We start from the raw sequence: 18,427 nt of genomic DNA, 5'->3' as shown, positions 1-18,427 counted from the left end.
TGAGTTTAAAAACATCTTATTGCACTCTGGACATATATACTCTTTTTTTTCTTTTTCTTTTTTTTTGAGATAGAAATCATGGATATAAGAGGTTGGTTTCGAGCAAAAAACCGAAAAAAAAAGAAAAAGAAAAAAAGTGGTTAATTATAACGCCGAATCGATCAAAATTAATTGGAAAAGTGAAAAAGTTCAACAAAATATTTTGAGAATGGTTCAACATTATTTTACATTCGATAGGAAGAGTTCACATTTTACAACAGTAACAATGATAACAATGGTAAAAGAAATAAGCAATTACATAGTACTGCAAAGGAGGAGATAAAATTGTTACTTTTATCCATATTGCTCGTTGCACCTTTTTTTTTTTCCTTCATACAGAACCAAATCAAAGCTCATTACAGCCTAGCAAGTCAAGAATGCTTTTGACATAATTACCTTAAACAGACCTAGAACAGTTTATTAAAAGCTATATCATCAATTTCAACCTCTTTCCCTCTAATCTAGGTGATCTTTTTTTACATGCAATGAACAACTCTACCATGACTAAGATACAGCAGTTAAACTGTAGAACTTGTCACAATCAGATACATTTCCAATCCTTTTTTTTTTTTTTTGTTTTGGGCAACTTTATAACAGTTTCCTTCAATTCACCTCGGCTATTGACAATTACTTGGGAATTGATCCTCGAAAATTATCTTCTGGGAGGCTTTGGTTGATATTGCATGGGTCTAGTAGAACGATGTGACGTCTCAGAGCCTTCTGAAACACCCATCTGGGTGGCCAAACGGTTGCTTAAGGTGCCCTCAACTGACTGATCGGGAGAATCAGTTGCCTCTGTAAGTACAGCTAAAGGGTTTGAGAAGGCCACCAAATATAGAACTAAATGATATTCAGGCACATAAAGTAGGAAGGATGACATACCAAACAGTGTCTTAATAGACGGTCTCTTGGGCTTGTTGTTCTTTTTCTTTATCTCGGCTGCATAAAGCATGCATTATCAATTACTCTCTGTGGAAAAATTATGAAATGCTTCTAGCAACAGAAGCTAAGATCATTCAAAACTATCATTTTAGCTACAGAGCATCAATGTAATATTTTTTTAAATCCATTTATGACACTGTACAACCAAACCATAACAAATTTTCCATTCACATCCAGAAGTGGTTACTGCCTACCTATGCCAGGCAAGTTCTGCTCATTGACAATCTCAAAGTTCTTGTATGTGTATCCGACAAAATTTGTGTCCTTTGAAGAAAGCATCTGCTATGAAATAAAAGCAACATGATTCATCATAAAGACAGGGGAGCTGAGTTCATAGACATACATGCGAAGGAGGAAGCTACAGCTGCTTTGTAGCTTAATGCCTGCATATAGAATATAGCAAATAGAAGCAAATATTGAAAGCCCCTAGGTTACAAATAGAGTGCAATTACAACCCAATCGCAATGATAGAATAAATTGAATTTTGGCAGTATCCTATAATGACAGCAATGACTTATATAAAAGCATACTGGGTATTGGTTAAGCCATTTATTCATGGTTAGAACCCAAAAAACTGCAAAATTGATGTAAATTTTGAGACTTGCCTTTCTCCATGGACCTGCTTTTGATGAAGTTTCTGCTGAATTCCCCAGCTAAATACACATAAAAAAAACTTACAATTAATAATACAAAGCAAAATCACAAACCAGTAAGAGAAGATTAAAAACATAAGAATTTCAAACTAGTATTTGGGGCACATGATAAAAATCCTATAAGCCTTAATTGGATACACCCTATAAACATATGAAACGAAATCAAAGGAACAGGTTTCTATTTGGGGGATGAAGATTTATAGTAAATCAGACATATTTCCCAAATAAACAGATCTAAATATGTTATAGCACAATATCTTATCATCGTTATGAAGTCCCAACCAATTATTAGTCACTTTTATAAACTTTATAACCATCCTTCAGTAAATTAAAGTGGAATCAGATAAGTTTTCACTACGTAAATTTTATATAATAGGAGAATGAAGTAGAAAAAGGATAAATGAAGTCTTAAATGCACATCTAAACAGGATCTGTCAACAGAAAATGAAGAAACACTTGAAAACCTACAAGGCATAATTAAGAGTTTTACAACTTCATCCCTCATTCACTTTCTTAAAAATTAATCAAGGTAATCATGGTTAAGAGTTCACAAAAGGCTCGGTTGATGTTACAAACTGGAGCTGTGATAAGTCTTAATTCAAAACCAAAAAAACATGGGAGAGTATCAAAACTTATGATCTAAAATCGATATTGAGCCCAATAGGAAAGGCACATGGTATAGCCTACTTGGTTTGGTTCTCCATCTAATATTTCCATCCAAACTGCATTACTGCAGTCTTCTGCTTTGCTTGTTTTCAGTTCATGGTAAATTTTGCATTTTTCTTTATGTGAATACAATTATGACCCAGAACGTATTATATAAAAGTGTAAAAACATTCAAATGCAATGAAACTGTCGAACTTCTACCAATCCAAAACTTTTGAAGAAGACACTAATAAGCACATTCATGGATGGCTCATAGATGAAGATGAAGATATTTGTGATGGGAGGAAACCATGGAGGTTGACATCAATTGGTACTAAAAGCAGTTTTGATAATTTTGACTTATCCGCTCAAGGGGCGTAGCAAGAATCTCGAGACCCACTTGAACTAAAAGATCCATAGAGTACTGAGAAGTAAATCACAAGCTTACACAACTAAACATTTAAGCATAAAAACACAAGATCGTTAATGAGGAAAAATTCCAGGGATTTTAGAGAATTACTTAATCATGCAGAAACATCAGCAAGTATCATGCTTTTACTTTCTGATAAGCAACGCCAAAAACATTTTGTAACAAAGTCCATATCATAAATACCAAGATAGAAAACATGGTAAACAGTATTATTCCAATAAGATGATCATAACATAAAGAAACCATCATTTTCTCACCTCTTCAAACTTCTCAAAGTTTTGAGTATCTAACTCATCATTAACCTCGGGTATAAAAGCAGCTTCCATTTGATATAACCTATCCCATTGTAAGCCTTTAAACCATGCATGTGCCTACACAAGGAGATCCAAGTAAGTTCTCTTCCGAAAAAATAACTCATTTGTTACATCAATAAACAGAAAGAGAGGATAGTCTATGTCTGCTGACTTTTATTTCATGAGCTCCTTTGGTCCCAAGTCTCCGCTCAACATTGCAGAGGAGTTTGCAGATGAGATCTTTTGCCTCAGCAGACAGCTTTACTTCCTCCGGAAATTTCAAATGAGTTCTCCAGTTTACAATCTGCATGCAGGAACTGACCATTTGATTGATAATAATATACAAATCAGATATTTGCAGGAGAGGACCCATTAATACCACTTGAAAGAGATTCAGAAAAACATGATTTCTTGGATCTGTAATCATACCTCTTCAGCAATCTATTTGTACCATATTTATAAAATAAAATAAACCCACATGTTGACAACATTCTTTACCTTTCTGCATGTTGACATGGGTTCTTCTGAATAGAAAGGTGGAAATCCAACTAGCATCTCGTACATAATTGCTCCAAGAGACCACCTGAGATATTTATCTGGTAAGAGAATTATTTAATATTATATGTCGAAACAATAGAAAATGCATGAAAGAACATTAACCAACCAATCACATTCCATTCCATAGCCTCTCTTCAGCAATACTTCCGGGGCAATATAGTCTGGAGTTCCAACCGTTGAATAAGCCTGGATACATATAACAGATCTACTATTTCATAAAACCAAAAAAGAAGTATGAAGAAACAAAAAAACAAAGGAAAACTATACAACTAAATAAAAGGAATTCAAAAAACGTTTAAAAGAATATATTAGGAAAATATACTTCAGTAAATAGTAATAATAAAGGTTAAGCAAGGGAAGCAAAGCAAGCTAAAAGAATCATTTAAACCAAAAGGTATGCATCATTAAGCTGTTTACAGGATATATACAGAGGCATCCTGGTACCTGAATACGAGTAACATAAAATCAAATATCTTACGTGTATCTTTTTTGTATTTGCGAACTACCAGTAATTTCTAGAATGGAGACAGCAGATGGTAAATTCTATAAACGCATAAATCAAATATTCATATGCATTTTTTTAATATATATATATTCAGTTATTTTACTTCTGAACCTTTTATCTTTTACCTTATTCTATTTTATTTCTAATTGTTCTCATGGATACTAGAAGTTAGCATCATATTGAATGGATTGGAACCTTTGAAATTTGAATACACGATTTTTTTTTTTTTTTTTCCAACTGAAAAGGTTACATCCTTCAAGCCATAACAGATTCCTCTAGACTAAATCCATTTTGCATTATCCAGCACATTTTAGCAAAACTGGAGTTGCATAATCTAACATACCACTAGAATGCAACCCAATGACAGCCTCAAATCATGTCTACAACGAGCAAAGTTTTCCAACAGAGGGCATCTAGTATCAGTAATTGTGAATCTGCATGGAAACATGATGCAGGACAGCAGGGAAGGTATTCCTTTAAGAGATTAATAGAGTGCAACAATCAGGATATGGCTTGGTTGGGAATAAGTTGTTTTAAGTCATCATTCATCTCAAAAGCTTAAGCTATGAGCAAATGCAGTCAAAAAATATAAAATATATCAAGTTAACATATATGCGGGCCCACCCAATAACAAGACAGAAATTGGATCTTATCTGCGCAACACGATAAACTAACAATAATGGAGTTCCTGAATTCAAAAACAAAACCAATTAGACTTTAGGCTATGATACCAGATTATGTTACAGCTAATCCTAAAAGTTTAAGCTTATAGGAAGGGGACTGACACAACAGAAAGTTAAAAAGTTGAATTCAGGGCTGTTCTACGTCTGTGAAATTGAAGTAACTTCGATGGTGGTTATGGTTGGTTGAAGGTAGGTAGAAAACAGCAGGCGTCCAAGAATTTCATGAGGCTTGAACTAAAACTTTATACGGCTGGAACTAAATTAAAAAAATAAAATAGATGCATAAGCAATTTTGTACAGAAGTCATGGGAAAAAACAGAGACCCTCAAACCAAGAACCAGCAGACCTGGAAACTAAGATTACTCTTTGCTCGTAAAATTTAGGAAACCACAACTTAAACACAATTGGAAGCTTCCTAAGGGTTGCAAACATAAACTAATAGAGTTAGGGGCGATTCCAATTAGGCCCTAGTTTGGATCTGAATTTTATTTCTATTTTTCTTAGCCCTTTAAATGCTCAACCATTTGTTAAATAGTTTACATCTCACCAGAAATAAATCTCAATCAAAAGCAAGAAACTAACACACAATTCCCATCCCAAAGCCTGGAGATGACATTCAGGCATTCACACCTTTAGACCTCCCAAGTAAATTAGGAAAAGATCAGAAGATAGAGAACATACCAACATTCGCCTGTTCTTTTGCCAGTGCAATAATTGTTCCTGCTGGGTCCTTTTCCGTGCAGTAGGCAGGTTGGAAGGATTATCATTTTCCAACACAGATTTAAAGTTTTTTCCAACTCCCTGATCATTCTCACTAAGATTCGGAAAACTACTACAGTCCAATGGTTTACACAACCCAAAATCTGAAAGCTTCATATGGCCATATCGGTCAAGTAGTAAATTATCAGGCTTGATATCCCTAAAAGAAAGAGCAAATTTATAATCATAAGGTGATTAAAGTAAACTTATCAAACAGGTGTATATCTGTACACAGTATACACAAACACGTTCATATATGGCACAGGGCAGAAATCAAACACAAGCAACACATACAAAATTAGAACCCAACAGCAAATTACAGGATTGTACAAATACATGATGATTAAAAATATAATAGGATAATTATAAATTACCATAATTTTACATCTTAATTTATCACCATTCATAGAAAGAAATACCAGACAAATAGACTGAAGTAATTATCCAAAAATAAAATAAAATCTGACAATGTAAATAAAAGACAGATGTTTAAAAATCAAATAAATTGTAAAATATACACAATACAAATTGCAAACCGTCATACTACCAGGAATATCTCCATAAAGTTATCACAGAATTCCATAAGATTAAACTATTAGAAAGTATGTCCAACAATATATGTCAAGCTAAATTTTAGTAGAAATAGAGGCCATTGAAATTTCAATTCAGGAATAAATATACAATCAAGAAACTAATGCCACATCGATTACCATCAAATTCCAAAGCTTAAACTACTGACAATCAGACCTAACTATTCCTATTGAACTAATACAAATGTATGATTTTTTTGTTCTTGTATTCAAATCTTTACGACCTAAGTCTAGAAAACTATTGTTCAACACACGTACATTCATTTCCATTGATTGGGCCTGTAAGAGAGAGGAGTGATAGTGTATGCTACTATTGGCTTGATACAAAAAATCTGGGTCCACTTGCTAACAACTGAAGCTTTTGGGATTGTTAACAACTCATCAAGTTATGCATCACAGTACTATAACGTTGTAGCTTGTGGAATATCATAATTGTTGTCTACGATGTTTAATTCATAATACAGATTTAAATCAACACCAGCATAAATAAGTGATATATAACCTGTGGATGTAATTGTGTTTGTGAATGGACTCAATTGCAAGCACAGTCTCCCCAACATAAAACCTGGCTTCATCTTCAGTCAATATATCTTTGCGCATTAGTAATGTCATCATGTCACCACCAGGAAGATATTCCATTATGAGATACAAAAATTCATCATCTTGAAAGGAGCAGTATAGCTTGACAATGTAAGCACTATCAACCTCAGCAAGAAGATTTCTTTCAGCCTTAACATGTTCCACCTTCAGAGACAAAAGACTAGTAGTATGAAAATGAGAAATATACACGAAGATATAACCAAGTAGTTCCTTAAGAACTTCTTATTAAAATAAAAAAAATAAAAAAAGAAAAGAAAAAAGAAAAAAAGAAAAAGAAAGAAAGAAGGTGGTTTTCGAAGAACTAGATAAATTAGAAGTATAATTTCAGCATGATTAATATGACAGTCATACTAAGGCAAGGAGCTGCCAAATTCAATAAGAAAGTCATGCTCTTTCAATATAGCTGCATATTTACAATTCGTATCTTGGAATTTTCCAGAAAAAAATGAGTCACACTACAGCATGATACAAAAACCAATGGAAAATTTTTACCAGGCTGCTTTGAATAACAATGTCAATCATTTAACATGCAATGTATCAAACAGTAACACTGGCCAACCCTGAGTTGAATATAAAGTTTCAAGCAGTACCTGGCCTCTGCGAAGCATCTCAGATTTCTTAAGCTTTTTCATGGCATAAACATTCCCTGTAGCTTTTTCTCTGCAAAGTCTCACCTGCATTATTCATTTATTGAAGCAAATAGGTTCAGAATACTGCCATTGTGGTATTTAAATAAAGGCAAAAGATTAATGATTGTTCAGTTTTCTATGTTAGTGATAACGAAAGAAAAAATTTACTTCAACTTCAGACAATGTGAATTGTTATGACACTGGATGGGTTGCAATATCTTAGGTTTGAAAGCTTGGAAACAAAAGGAATAAAATAATTACAAAAGGAATTACTGACTAAAGAATCAAAATTGAAAACATGAGTAAGGCAAAACATCACATGAGGAAATTGTAAGGAAAGTAAATTGATAAATTTATATTAAGGAAGCAGAATAGAACCTCCCCAAATGCACCCCTTCCTATAATGGTCAAAAGTTCAAAGTCTTCAACTCCCATTTTGTGTCTTTGAAGACGCATGTACTCTGTCTCTTTCTGTTCTAAATATTTGAGAATATTCATTTGCTCTTCCTCTGAAACATCAGCATCAGCAAGCCGCCTCTCCAAGATCCAACGTCTATATTTAGGGCAAAGAAACAAAAAAAAAAAAAAAAAAAAAAAAAAAACAAAAGGATGTTAAAACCATGGAAGTGCTTCAAGAGAGCTTGCACTAAAGTCACAGTGATTCCTAAAACTCAACTATTATGATGCTAGAATCCATCCTTGATTTGCTTAATTCTTTTAATCCTAAATCACACCTATGCGCAGCTGAACATGTAAGGAAACATACTGCTCTAGCAGCAAGAAGATTGCAATAAAAGATTTAATTTAATATCAATACGGCATTTACAATGCACATTTCTACACAAGCCAGAGATTCATAAGCCCTAAGAACCAAAAATTGGCCAGAACTTTTACTCAAATTCAGAAATAAACTTTAACTCAAATTCAGAAATAAACTTTAACAAGCATATTATTGAATTTTACTTACTATTTTGCATCTTGAGAAACCAAACATTTAGACGCTGTAATTGCATAATTTTCAAACCTACCGCATGAACCCAAGTGAGCACATTAAGCTTAAAAGACAAGCAAACTCATACAAGCTCAAGTCCTTGTCGAGTTCCTGCTTTGCTAAGAGTGTATTCCAAAAAAGATGCAGTTGCATTATGTGATTATAACTCCACAGTTAGAATTCATGTTTTTCTATTAGCAACTTTTTATAAGTTGATTTATGAATATTTTATCACACCCAACAGACCAAACCACAAAGAAGAAAAGAACATGCATTTATAAATTTTGTTCTCTTATCAAATCAACTAAAAGCTTAGTGGATAGAAAACAGGCTTAGGAATGTTATTCAAAATATTAGAGCAAATATCCACAAGTCAGATAGGAAAGAAGGCTGTCATCTATATTAATTAGTAATATAACATGCCAAACAATCAATTACCAGCAAGAGGAATTATTATGTTTGAACTCAGAATGGTTTTCCTTGGCATGATTCACAAGCATAAATAAAATGAATGATGTACCATCAAATTCAAATTGTATTTAGTTTGCCTTACTAACCTCTCCTTCCTATCTTGCAAACACTTCATTTGAGCTTTATAATGGTTTTCTATATACTGCTTGGCTGCAGCTACCTTCTGTTTTGTTACATTTGAAGGTGCATCATCAACAGGAGGCTTACTTGCATCCTTTACATTTTCTGCTTCCTTCTTTTTTGTGGCCACAGGCTTTTCTCTATGTTGCAATTTATGAAACCAACTTCGTGCTGAATCCATGGCTACCGCTCAATCACGATCATGCATTCTTCTCTATAATTCTACTAAAAATATATAAATTCAATACTCATTCTTCATGTCCTGGTTCCACACCGACAGCTAAAACACCTATAAATATAGTAAAATGAATCAATTAGCATATAACAAATGAAGCAAGAAGCTTGTAAGCACAAGAAGTTACCACCAATGCTCAACCCTGCAAATCTCAAATGATAAAACATTCATCGTAAACTATAGCCATGTGATACAGACCAAGGTTTCCAGGATAAGAAAACACAAAAGTAAAACTTGTATCACTCATAAAACAAATCACAATCTTCTCAACTCTTTTTAACACTTAATAAATCTCAAATAAAGTTTAAAATCTACTAGCGCTAACTTTATATTCATGAATGAGAAACAGAAGAACAATAACAAGAATATATAAACTGAGTAAAAAAGTAATAATAATAAAACAAAATAAAATCACACAGCACATTTTACGCTCCTATATCCCTTTCTTTTATTCCAAAAAAAAAATCTCTTTCACTAGCAGGAACACTTTTGATTCACGATTCCTCAATTTTCTCAGTTCAAAAATCTGAATTAAGGAGAATTTACCACATAACAAACGAGATTGCTCATAATTCAATCAAATTTAAAGTAAAAATAAATAAATAAATAAACGATCTAATTCACCAGGAAAAAAAAAATTCTAACAAAATCTTGATCAAACCAAATAAAACAGAACAGAAAAACAAGTTCTAATATTACTTACAGAAACCATTATCAAATTGAAATCGTAACTAACTACCAAAACTCAAAGCCTAATTTTATGAATGTTCCTTAACTTCTGAAAAACAATACAATTTCAGAAAAAAAAAAAAATTTAAAAATGCCGAACGATCAGAAACAAACACAATCTGAAAATTGAGAATTGGAAGTACTACCTGAAACTTACAGAAAGATCGCAGACGAACAGTTACACTCTTTTTTTTTTTTTTTGGGGGGTTTGAAAATAGAGTTCTCTCTTTTACTCTTTTTATCAACCAGAGCACCTTCTTTACTCCTTCCTCTTCGGGCTATCCCTCTCCAACAAATTTGTTTCTTTTTTTATTTTTATTTCTATTTAAATTAATAATCGAACTTCAACTACGAAAATATCCTTCCTTTTTAGGCGAATTAAGGGCAATAATTAAGGGGTATTATCGGAAATTCGAACATTCCCTGTGGTGATTAAGCATCGTGCAGGACACGATGACGTTGACGCGGAAATAGCCATCGGGCTAAGTTGCCTCTTGGCAACCGGCGATTCCACCGGCATCCAGACAAAGGAGTGTGATAGAATAGAGGTCATGACCGACACGTGGCGGTCGACGACGGGCATCAGCCGGCACCTGATACAAGTGGGACGTGATTCCACGAATTTGGAAGTGGAGTTCGCCACGTCGGATGGGCACAATGGCGCGCAATTTTTAGTATTTAACGCGTTTTTGGGGGCTGGCGAATTGGAACGTCGCACGTGTCGGTGGAGTTGTTTGGTTTTCCATGGGTTTGAAACCGTGTGAAAATCTGAAATCACAGTGAAAGAGATTTATGGCAATTAGTATATAATACCGTAAACTTTCGAGCAGTTGCTTAGCTACTTTTGGAACGGAAGGCAACGGTAGCCTAGCTATTGGACCAATGTTCTACCTAATTTTTAAGAGCTACAGAATGCTTTTGGCCTTTTTTTAAATCAAAGTAGGAAATAAAATTACAATAATATGCCTTAAGCATATGTTACAAAGATGGATGAACAACATTTTTAATATTAATTTTTTGAGTAAATTACATTTTGCCTTCCTAGTTATTGTTTCTTTTGCACTTTGCTTTTAAAAATTTTAGTACATTTTTTTGAAATAAAATTATTTTCATATCTATTAGGGTTGTACATAAAAACCAGCTAGCCGAAAAAATCGACCAACCAAGCCGCACCAACCAAGATTTTCTAGTGACCAGCCACCATTTGGTTGGTTAATTGCACCTATGAGAAGGTGACAATCAATTTTGGTTTTCCGTCTTGCAAAACTATCAGTCCTCGAAATCGATCGAATATATCACCATTTGTTCTTATATTAATTATGCCTTAAGGTACAGGTTAGAAAGTATCAAAATTGAAAGAAAAATTAATTTTCAAAATTTGCTTTTGAAATTTTTAGTACATTTTTTGAAGTACAATTATTTTCATTTCTATTAGGGGTATACATAAAAACTAGCTAGCCGAAAAATTGACCAACCAAGCCGCACCAACCAAGATTTTCTAGTGACCAGCCGTCATTTGGTTGGTTAGCCGGCACTTGTGAGAAGGTGACAATCAATTTTAGTTTTCTATCTTGTAAAACTATCTATCACCGAAATTGATCGAATATATCACCATTTGTTCTCATATTAATTATGCCTTAAGTTTCCATCTCCATTGCATGACTCACCAAAGAGTAGAGACACTAAGAATAAGCCTCTGTTTGGCAGTTTTTTCTTCTTCTTTTTTTTAAAATTTTTTTTTATATTTAAAAGCTCTATTTAAGGGTCAAAAGCTCTTTTATAAAAAAATAAAAGTATTTGGCACAAATTAATAAATACTTATCCATTAAAAAATGAGCTTTTTTAAACTGTTTTAGATAAGCCTAAATTTTGAGCTTCTCTAAATTTTTTTTTTTTATACTTTATATGAAAATTTAATAAGTATTTATTACAGCTTAATAAGTATTTAATGCAGTTTTTTTTATTTATAACCAAACATTTATTAGTTTTTTAATAAAAATTCTTTTTCAAAAATATCTATTATATAAAGCTTTACAAACTAAAATTCTATTCTTATCAATTATACCAAATGGTCTCTAAGAAAGAGAGCAAAGATGTAGAGAAAGGGATAATGAGAGCGTTTTAAATTTGTCTTTAAAGAACATTCACAATCACTTTACAAGTCACTATTAACCTTGTTTGATTGTATATTGCGATTCAATGCATATATGTTATTTGATGTCTTTGCGTTATTTGGATTCATGATTTGCAAACAAGGTATTTATTATCTTTCTATATAACAAATAATATATATGTATTTTTCTTTTTTTCTTTTTTCTTGATAAAGAATAAAAATAGAAAGCTAACTAGGTATTTATCACTCTTTCACTGTAGAATAGAATCCAAGGCTTTTTCTAAGACCATTACTTTCCTTTTCTCATCTCTCTTACTTCAATTTTCTCCTCGTCTCTTCATTTTCTTGTATTGCAGAGAAACAATTGAAACCAACCGAATATACGCCGATCAGTTTATGAAACTTAAAAAATGATCGTCAGTGATATAATTGATCAGCTGATTGCATTTGTTCACTAATCGAAATTGACTGATGAACACCCCTAATATCTATAGTCTAATTGGTGATGCATATTTAAAATAGATGATGAAAATAAAAGATACACGCATATCATTTTCTAGATATCATTCAAATTGATTTATATGTGTATCTTAAAAAATAATATGCATATATCGTTTAGGATATTTTGGGTTCCATTGCCCGGGAGAATAGAATATATAAATGTAACACATCTTTTTTTAATATATATATATATATATATATATAGATGTATATTTATATTGTGTTTTTTATTATTGTTTATATGATTTTATTTATTTAGGAAATTATATATTAGTTATTTATTTTGTTTTACTAATTTAAGTTATTAATAATAATAATAATAGATTATTATTATTATTATTATTCTTTTAGTATTAGAGTTGGATTAGGGTTAAGAAATCTAAGTCTATTTTTATATATATACTTAAAGTGGGAATATAATTTTTAACCGTAAGATTTAAGGTATGTAAACTTTCTCTTTTCGTTTTAGTAGTTCTAAAGAATTTATTAGGGTTCTAACTTTTAAATTTCTCATTGATTGATTGTTTAGAATAATTTAATTTTTCCTTTGATATTGGAGGTTCTAATTGATTTTTGGGTGCTTATAGTGTCAAGAAGAAGATTTAGAAGTTTCCAAGGATTTATGTTTATATGTTTATTGGATCTTTTTAGGATTTATTTGGGTTATAATATAAGTTCTAGGGTTATATTAAAGTTTAGATTATCGAACCCCTAATATGAAATTTTTTGTGAGAATCTGTACAGCATTATTGTTCAGATTTATTTTAAATATCTAAAAATTTTCTCTAACTTCAAAATTTTTATGGATGACACTAGAAATCTTCATGAATATGTACAAATTTATTGAGTCCATTGGGATCTGTTTTCAATTTATTTTGCAATTTTGAATTTTATATTTGGTTTTTCCATGCAGCAGCAGTATGGTCGAACTATAAAATTTAAAAATACATCCAAACAAAGTTTTTTTGCTTGAAATTTTATATTGGTATCCTCTATTTGTCTAATTTTACTGTGTAAAAATTTGGCTTAAAATTCCTGATATTTTATCTGGAATGATTTTCTTAGTGATGTGTGTTTGCTCTCAGGTTTTATTTTCTGGTCAAATCTATTAAGAGTAAAAATTTATTTTAAATTACTTTTTGGTCTTTAATTAATATAATAATTTTTATATAGTATTTCTAGTATATGTAGTGTAATTCTGTAAAATTTCACCTTATTTGGTTTCATATTTTATTCATAGGGAATTTTTCTTTAAACTAAGCTACCTGTGAACCTCTGTTTTTCAGTTTCTGTCAATACGATATTACATTAATTTTAATCATGTTTTCAGTCTTTTACTGTTCTATAAAATTTTAAGTGAAATGATTTTTTTTTAATGAGATACGGATTGAATATTTAATGTATGTTTATAACAAAACTAATATTTTCAATATTTTTTTGTCAACTTTTTAATAAGTTTTGAATGGATTTCATTTCATTATTATTTTGACTTGAAATTTTCAGTACAATCACTTATGCATGTGTATAGTATCTTCATAATTTTTAGATTTAGATGATATTGTTTGATTAAAGAATTAATTCTTGTTTAGTGGCTAGCTTATGATAATCAGGTTTACAATTAAATTTTGGTAATATGATTATATGATAGAGGCTTATGATTTTATAGTTAGTAATTTATAATTTGCATATAGACCTTACAAGGAGTTTTGAAAGGTCTCCAATTGTTTTAGCAAGTGAATATACATTTTGATGATTCATAATTTTATCTTAGCTTAGAAGAGAGAGTTAAAAGGTTATTTGGGTTGCCTATTATTATGGTTTTTGCTTTGTTGGATATGTCATACTTATATGATATTTTTAAACTTGTATTATAGATTGAGAATCAGTATTGGAGTTTATTCAATATTTTTCTTTGTTCTTTGATCACGTACAAGGTAAGTTCGTTAGACTTTTTTCTTGAACCATAACAAAGCCTACGTGTTTATTTGATAAATGTTTGTTTTGTAAATTATTTATATGTTTGTAAACAATAATCATGTTTTGAAAAGTGATTTTTGAAACTTTTTGTTATGTTTATGAGTTTGAAATATTTTTGTGAAATAGTTTTTTAATATTTGATATGTTATAAATTTGTGAAGTTATTGATATGAATTTTGTATGGTTTTAATAGTTTGTTTTATTGTACCTAGTAGGAAAATTCGGTGGTGCTCAAAAATCAGGTATGAGAGTTCAAATTCCATCTCCATATGAAATTAAGGAAAAATATCTAGACATGTAATATAAAGAGATGCAACAGCATATTGAAAAGTTTAAAGAAAGCTGGAAGACATATGGTTGTACAATTATGTGCGATAGATGGACAGGACCAACTAAGCTGTCCATATTGAATTTTATGGTCTATTGCAAAGGGTCATCAGTATTTCTTAAGTCAGTTGATGCCTCAGATAAAATAAAAAACTATAAGTATATAGACAAACTTTTGAAGAATGTTATCAATGAAGTGGGCAAAAATAATGTTGTGCAAGTAGTCACGGATAATGGTTCTGCATTCGTAAAGGCTGATAAGAAATTGATAACACAGTACAACTTGTATTGGACACCATGTGCTGCGCACTGTATTGATATTATATTTGAGGATATTGAAAAGCATAAAAGTATTGTAAGGATCATTCAGCGTACAAGAATGATAACCAATTATATTTATAATCATAATTAGTTACTTTCTTTAATGCGAGATATATATAAAGGAGACATCGTTCGACCAGGAGCAACAAGGTTGCAACAAACTGTATTGCTTTAAATAGTCTCCTTAAAAAGAAAGCTTCTCTAAAATATGAGCATCAATTGAGTCGAACAAAAGCAGGTAAAGAAGTGAAGAAACTTATCCTTGATAATCGTTTTTGGGATTCTGTTACTCACGTTGTTAATTTATATGAGCCATTATATAATATTTTGCGAATTATTGATGCTGAGTTCATACCTACGGTGCCAATATTGTATGATTGTTTTCAAAAAATGAAATATGCAATCAATAACCAAAGAGGAACTCAGTGGATTATGGACATCATAAATGCTCGATGGAACAATATACTTTCTCATCCTCTCCATATGGCTGGTAATTTTATGTCAATTACTTATTATTAATTAATATTTTGTCTTATAATTTATATATTGGATTTAATTTTTATTATTATTTTGTAGCATACTTTCTGAATCCACGGTTCCAGTATAAAGAAGGAATTGGCACTGATTCAGATCTTGTACAAGCTGTTCATGATGTCTTTGCAACATTATATCCAAATTCGGATCGTACATCTCAATTTGAAAATGAAGTAAGATTTTGTTTATTATTTTTTTTAACTAACATAGTAATAACGTTTTTTATAATTTTTTTCATTTTTACATATAGATAATATGCTTTAGAGATGCATGAAAAGGATTTAGTGATCGTACAGTAATTGCCGCCCGAGCGGAAATGATACCTAGTATGTGCATTTCAATTACTTATTATAAAAAAATGTGTGTAATATCAAAAATTTTATTAATATTTAAAAATTTTTTAAAATTTAATATATTTTGATTTATAATGTTGAAATATACAGTTGAATGGTGGACAATGTATGGTAATAGCACCTCAATGCTCAGAAAATTGGCAATGCATATTTTGTCACAAACTGTATTATCATCCGCATGTAAGCGTAATTGGAGCACCTTCGCTTTAATACACACAAAACAACGAAATAGGCTCGCATATGAAAAACTTCAGAAATTGATTTTTTGCTACTATAATATGAAATTGCGGATACGTGATATGGAATTAACAAATCAACCGCAATTAGATTCTGATTATTTGGATCTTCTTGAAATTGGAGCTGACCCTGGTGAAGATGAAGATAATCTTATTATCCAATGGGTTAAGAATTTACACTTAGATGATGGTGAAGGCAATCCAGATCCTCGAGTCGCAATGCATGCTTCACAATTAGGGATAAATGTTAACAATGTTATTGCTGAAGAAGTTATGAGCAATGATAGTGGAGGAAATTATTCATTTGAAGTAGTGACAAGGCCTTCAACTAGACGATTTAGTCCTCGTGTAGAAACATTTGGTGGTGGTTATTCTCAACCAAATGAATATGAGGATGAAGATGATGATGATGATGATGGTGGTGGTGGTGGTGGTGGTGGCAATAGAGGAGTAGGATACAATAAAGGTGGAGGTGGGAGTGGAACATACTATCGAGAACCAAGCCAACGACCATTAAGCTCATTTACTGGTGAAGATCAATATACACATGCAATACAGGATTTTGATCATGGAGCTCAAACAGCAGGTACGAGTTCAAGAAGGCACTATGGCACTTCGATGATGAATCAACATGATGAAGATTATCTTTCTAACTCTTTGGATGCAATGAGTTTAAATACACAAGTTAATTCTCAATCTGGAAATTCTGAGATTCCAATTGTGTATCCAATTGGTCAAATGAGCTCACATAATCCTCATAGAGATTACGATGTTGATATCTTCAATCATCCCATGTCTCAAAATGAATATTATACTCCTCATTAGATAAATCCACACTATCCTCCACTTGGACAATTGGTTGGGATTGATAGAGAAAGATACACTTGGCACATCCACAATTACATGGAAAATTTCTCTAATATGATGAGTTGGAATGCCTATTGTTATACACGTGAAACATCAAGATATGATCAATAATTTGAAAAACCAAGGATTATATTTGAGAATTTCTTGTATCTTACTATTATCTGTTAAATTTTTTATATTTTGGTGTGAATTAACTTTATATTTTATTCACTTATAAATAATTTGTTATAGTTATAGAATATTTTATGATTATTGTATTCTAATTAATTATCTCATATATAAAAATTGTATTCTAAATTAAAAATTTATAGTTTCCGTAACTTTATCGATATTTTTATCGATATCGACATTTCCATCGATATTTCCGTAAAATCATATCCTCAACATTTCCATCGACATCGATATTTTCTTCACTGTTCCCATGTGATTCATATATGTAAGTATCTATGTATCCATATGATGAGGTGAATCATGCTAGGGTCTTCCTTAATGATATTACGGTTTTTCACCTTTGGATATAGACATGTTGTTATACGTGGTAGGACTTACTGATGATTATAGTAGGGATTCAACTTTTACCTTCGGCCATAAGTGTTTGTCTATTTTAAAAAATTCATGAATTTCCCACTTGAATTTGCCTCAAATATGTTGATTTTGTTATGTGTCATGAAGGAGGACTATTTGTTTTGAAAGTCCTACTAATGATAGGACCGCTTCAAGGCCTTTACCGAGTATCCAAGATGGCTTAGCCTAAGGAATTCTACTGAACCGGTGTCAAGAGTTCAATTGGACCTCCTCGTAAATTGGATATAATTTAATAGCATAAAAGAAAAAAATAACTGCTTTTAATAGAAATTTTAAAATGATAGTATATTCATCAAAGGTTCCAATTGACGATAAAGAAAAATAGAAATAAACATAAATATTAGGTTAATCCACTATAATATATTGAAAAAAGAGAGTAAATAAGTCCAAAGATAAATAAACAAAATATATAATAGTCTCATAAAAAAAAAAACAATACATAAACAATGGAAAGTTGTCGAATATGAAGATACAATAATGATGAAATATACGAAGGTCATGATAATGAATCGGTTTCCAGATGTAGCACGCACCAATTATTAACTGAGATCTAGAGAAAACAGTTTAAAAATACAAATATGTGAGACGAACTAAGTGAGTAAACAAGTATGGTATTATTAAAATAAATATTATTCTTAAAATTCATTTACCTCAAAACCTCACTTTCAATTTTTGAAAGTTATTCTATTTTGACAAATAGTTTTCACAAAATGTATAGTTATCTCCAACACGATAATTTCA

At 31.3% G+C, this 18,427-nt stretch overlaps 1 protein-coding gene across 3 annotated transcripts; it reads right to left on the bottom strand.

Annotated features, from left to right (window-relative positions):
- Nucleotides 1-200: 200 nt before the first annotated feature.
- LOC107433847 (uncharacterized) lies at nt 201-10,175 on the bottom strand. 3 transcript variants are annotated; one of them, XM_016045213.4, is made up of 14 exons: nt 10,019-10,174; nt 8,875-9,197; nt 7,705-7,879; nt 7,288-7,371; nt 6,600-6,841; nt 5,430-5,667; nt 3,667-3,746; nt 3,501-3,585; nt 3,175-3,306; nt 2,967-3,080; nt 1,587-1,634; nt 1,176-1,260; nt 922-978; nt 201-834 (listed from the first exon to the last, which is right to left on the bottom strand). In XM_016045213.4, exons 2-14 carry the CDS (start codon nt 9,087-9,089, stop codon nt 692-694), a joined length of 1,698 nt encoding a protein of 565 aa, XP_015900699.3. In that variant the 5' UTR covers nt 9,090-9,197; nt 10,019-10,174; the 3' UTR covers nt 201-691. The 3 variants fall into 3 exon arrangements, with proteins under 3 accessions (XP_015900699.3, XP_060675199.1, XP_048334970.1); XM_060819216.1 differs by having other exon boundaries at nt 10,030-10,050; XM_048479013.2 differs by lacking the exons at nt 201-834; nt 922-978; nt 1,176-1,260 and adding an exon at nt 1,275-1,364 and having other exon boundaries at nt 10,019-10,175.
- Between the last annotated feature and the right edge of the window lie 8,252 nt (nt 10,176-18,427).

Source organism: Ziziphus jujuba, chromosome 1 (assembly GCF_031755915.1).
Source record: "Ziziphus jujuba cultivar Dongzao chromosome 1, ASM3175591v1".
Lineage (NCBI taxonomy): Eukaryota > Viridiplantae > Streptophyta > Magnoliopsida > Rosales > Rhamnaceae > Ziziphus > Ziziphus jujuba.
This window is presented reverse-complemented; position numbering and strand designations above follow the sequence as displayed.

Coding starts and splice junctions, on each gene's coding strand:
- LOC107433847 (XM_016045213.4), bottom strand. CDS start 9,089: ATGGATTCAGCACGAAGTTGGTTTCATAAATTGCAACATAGAGAAAAG. Junction 3,747..5,429: donor AAAAGAACAGGCGAATGTTG/GTATGTTCTCTA, acceptor ATATGTATCCAG/GCTTATTCAACGGTTGGAAC. Junction 835..921: donor GTCTATTAAGACACTGTTTG/GTATGTCATCCT, acceptor CTGTACTTACAG/AGGCAACTGATTCTCCCGAT.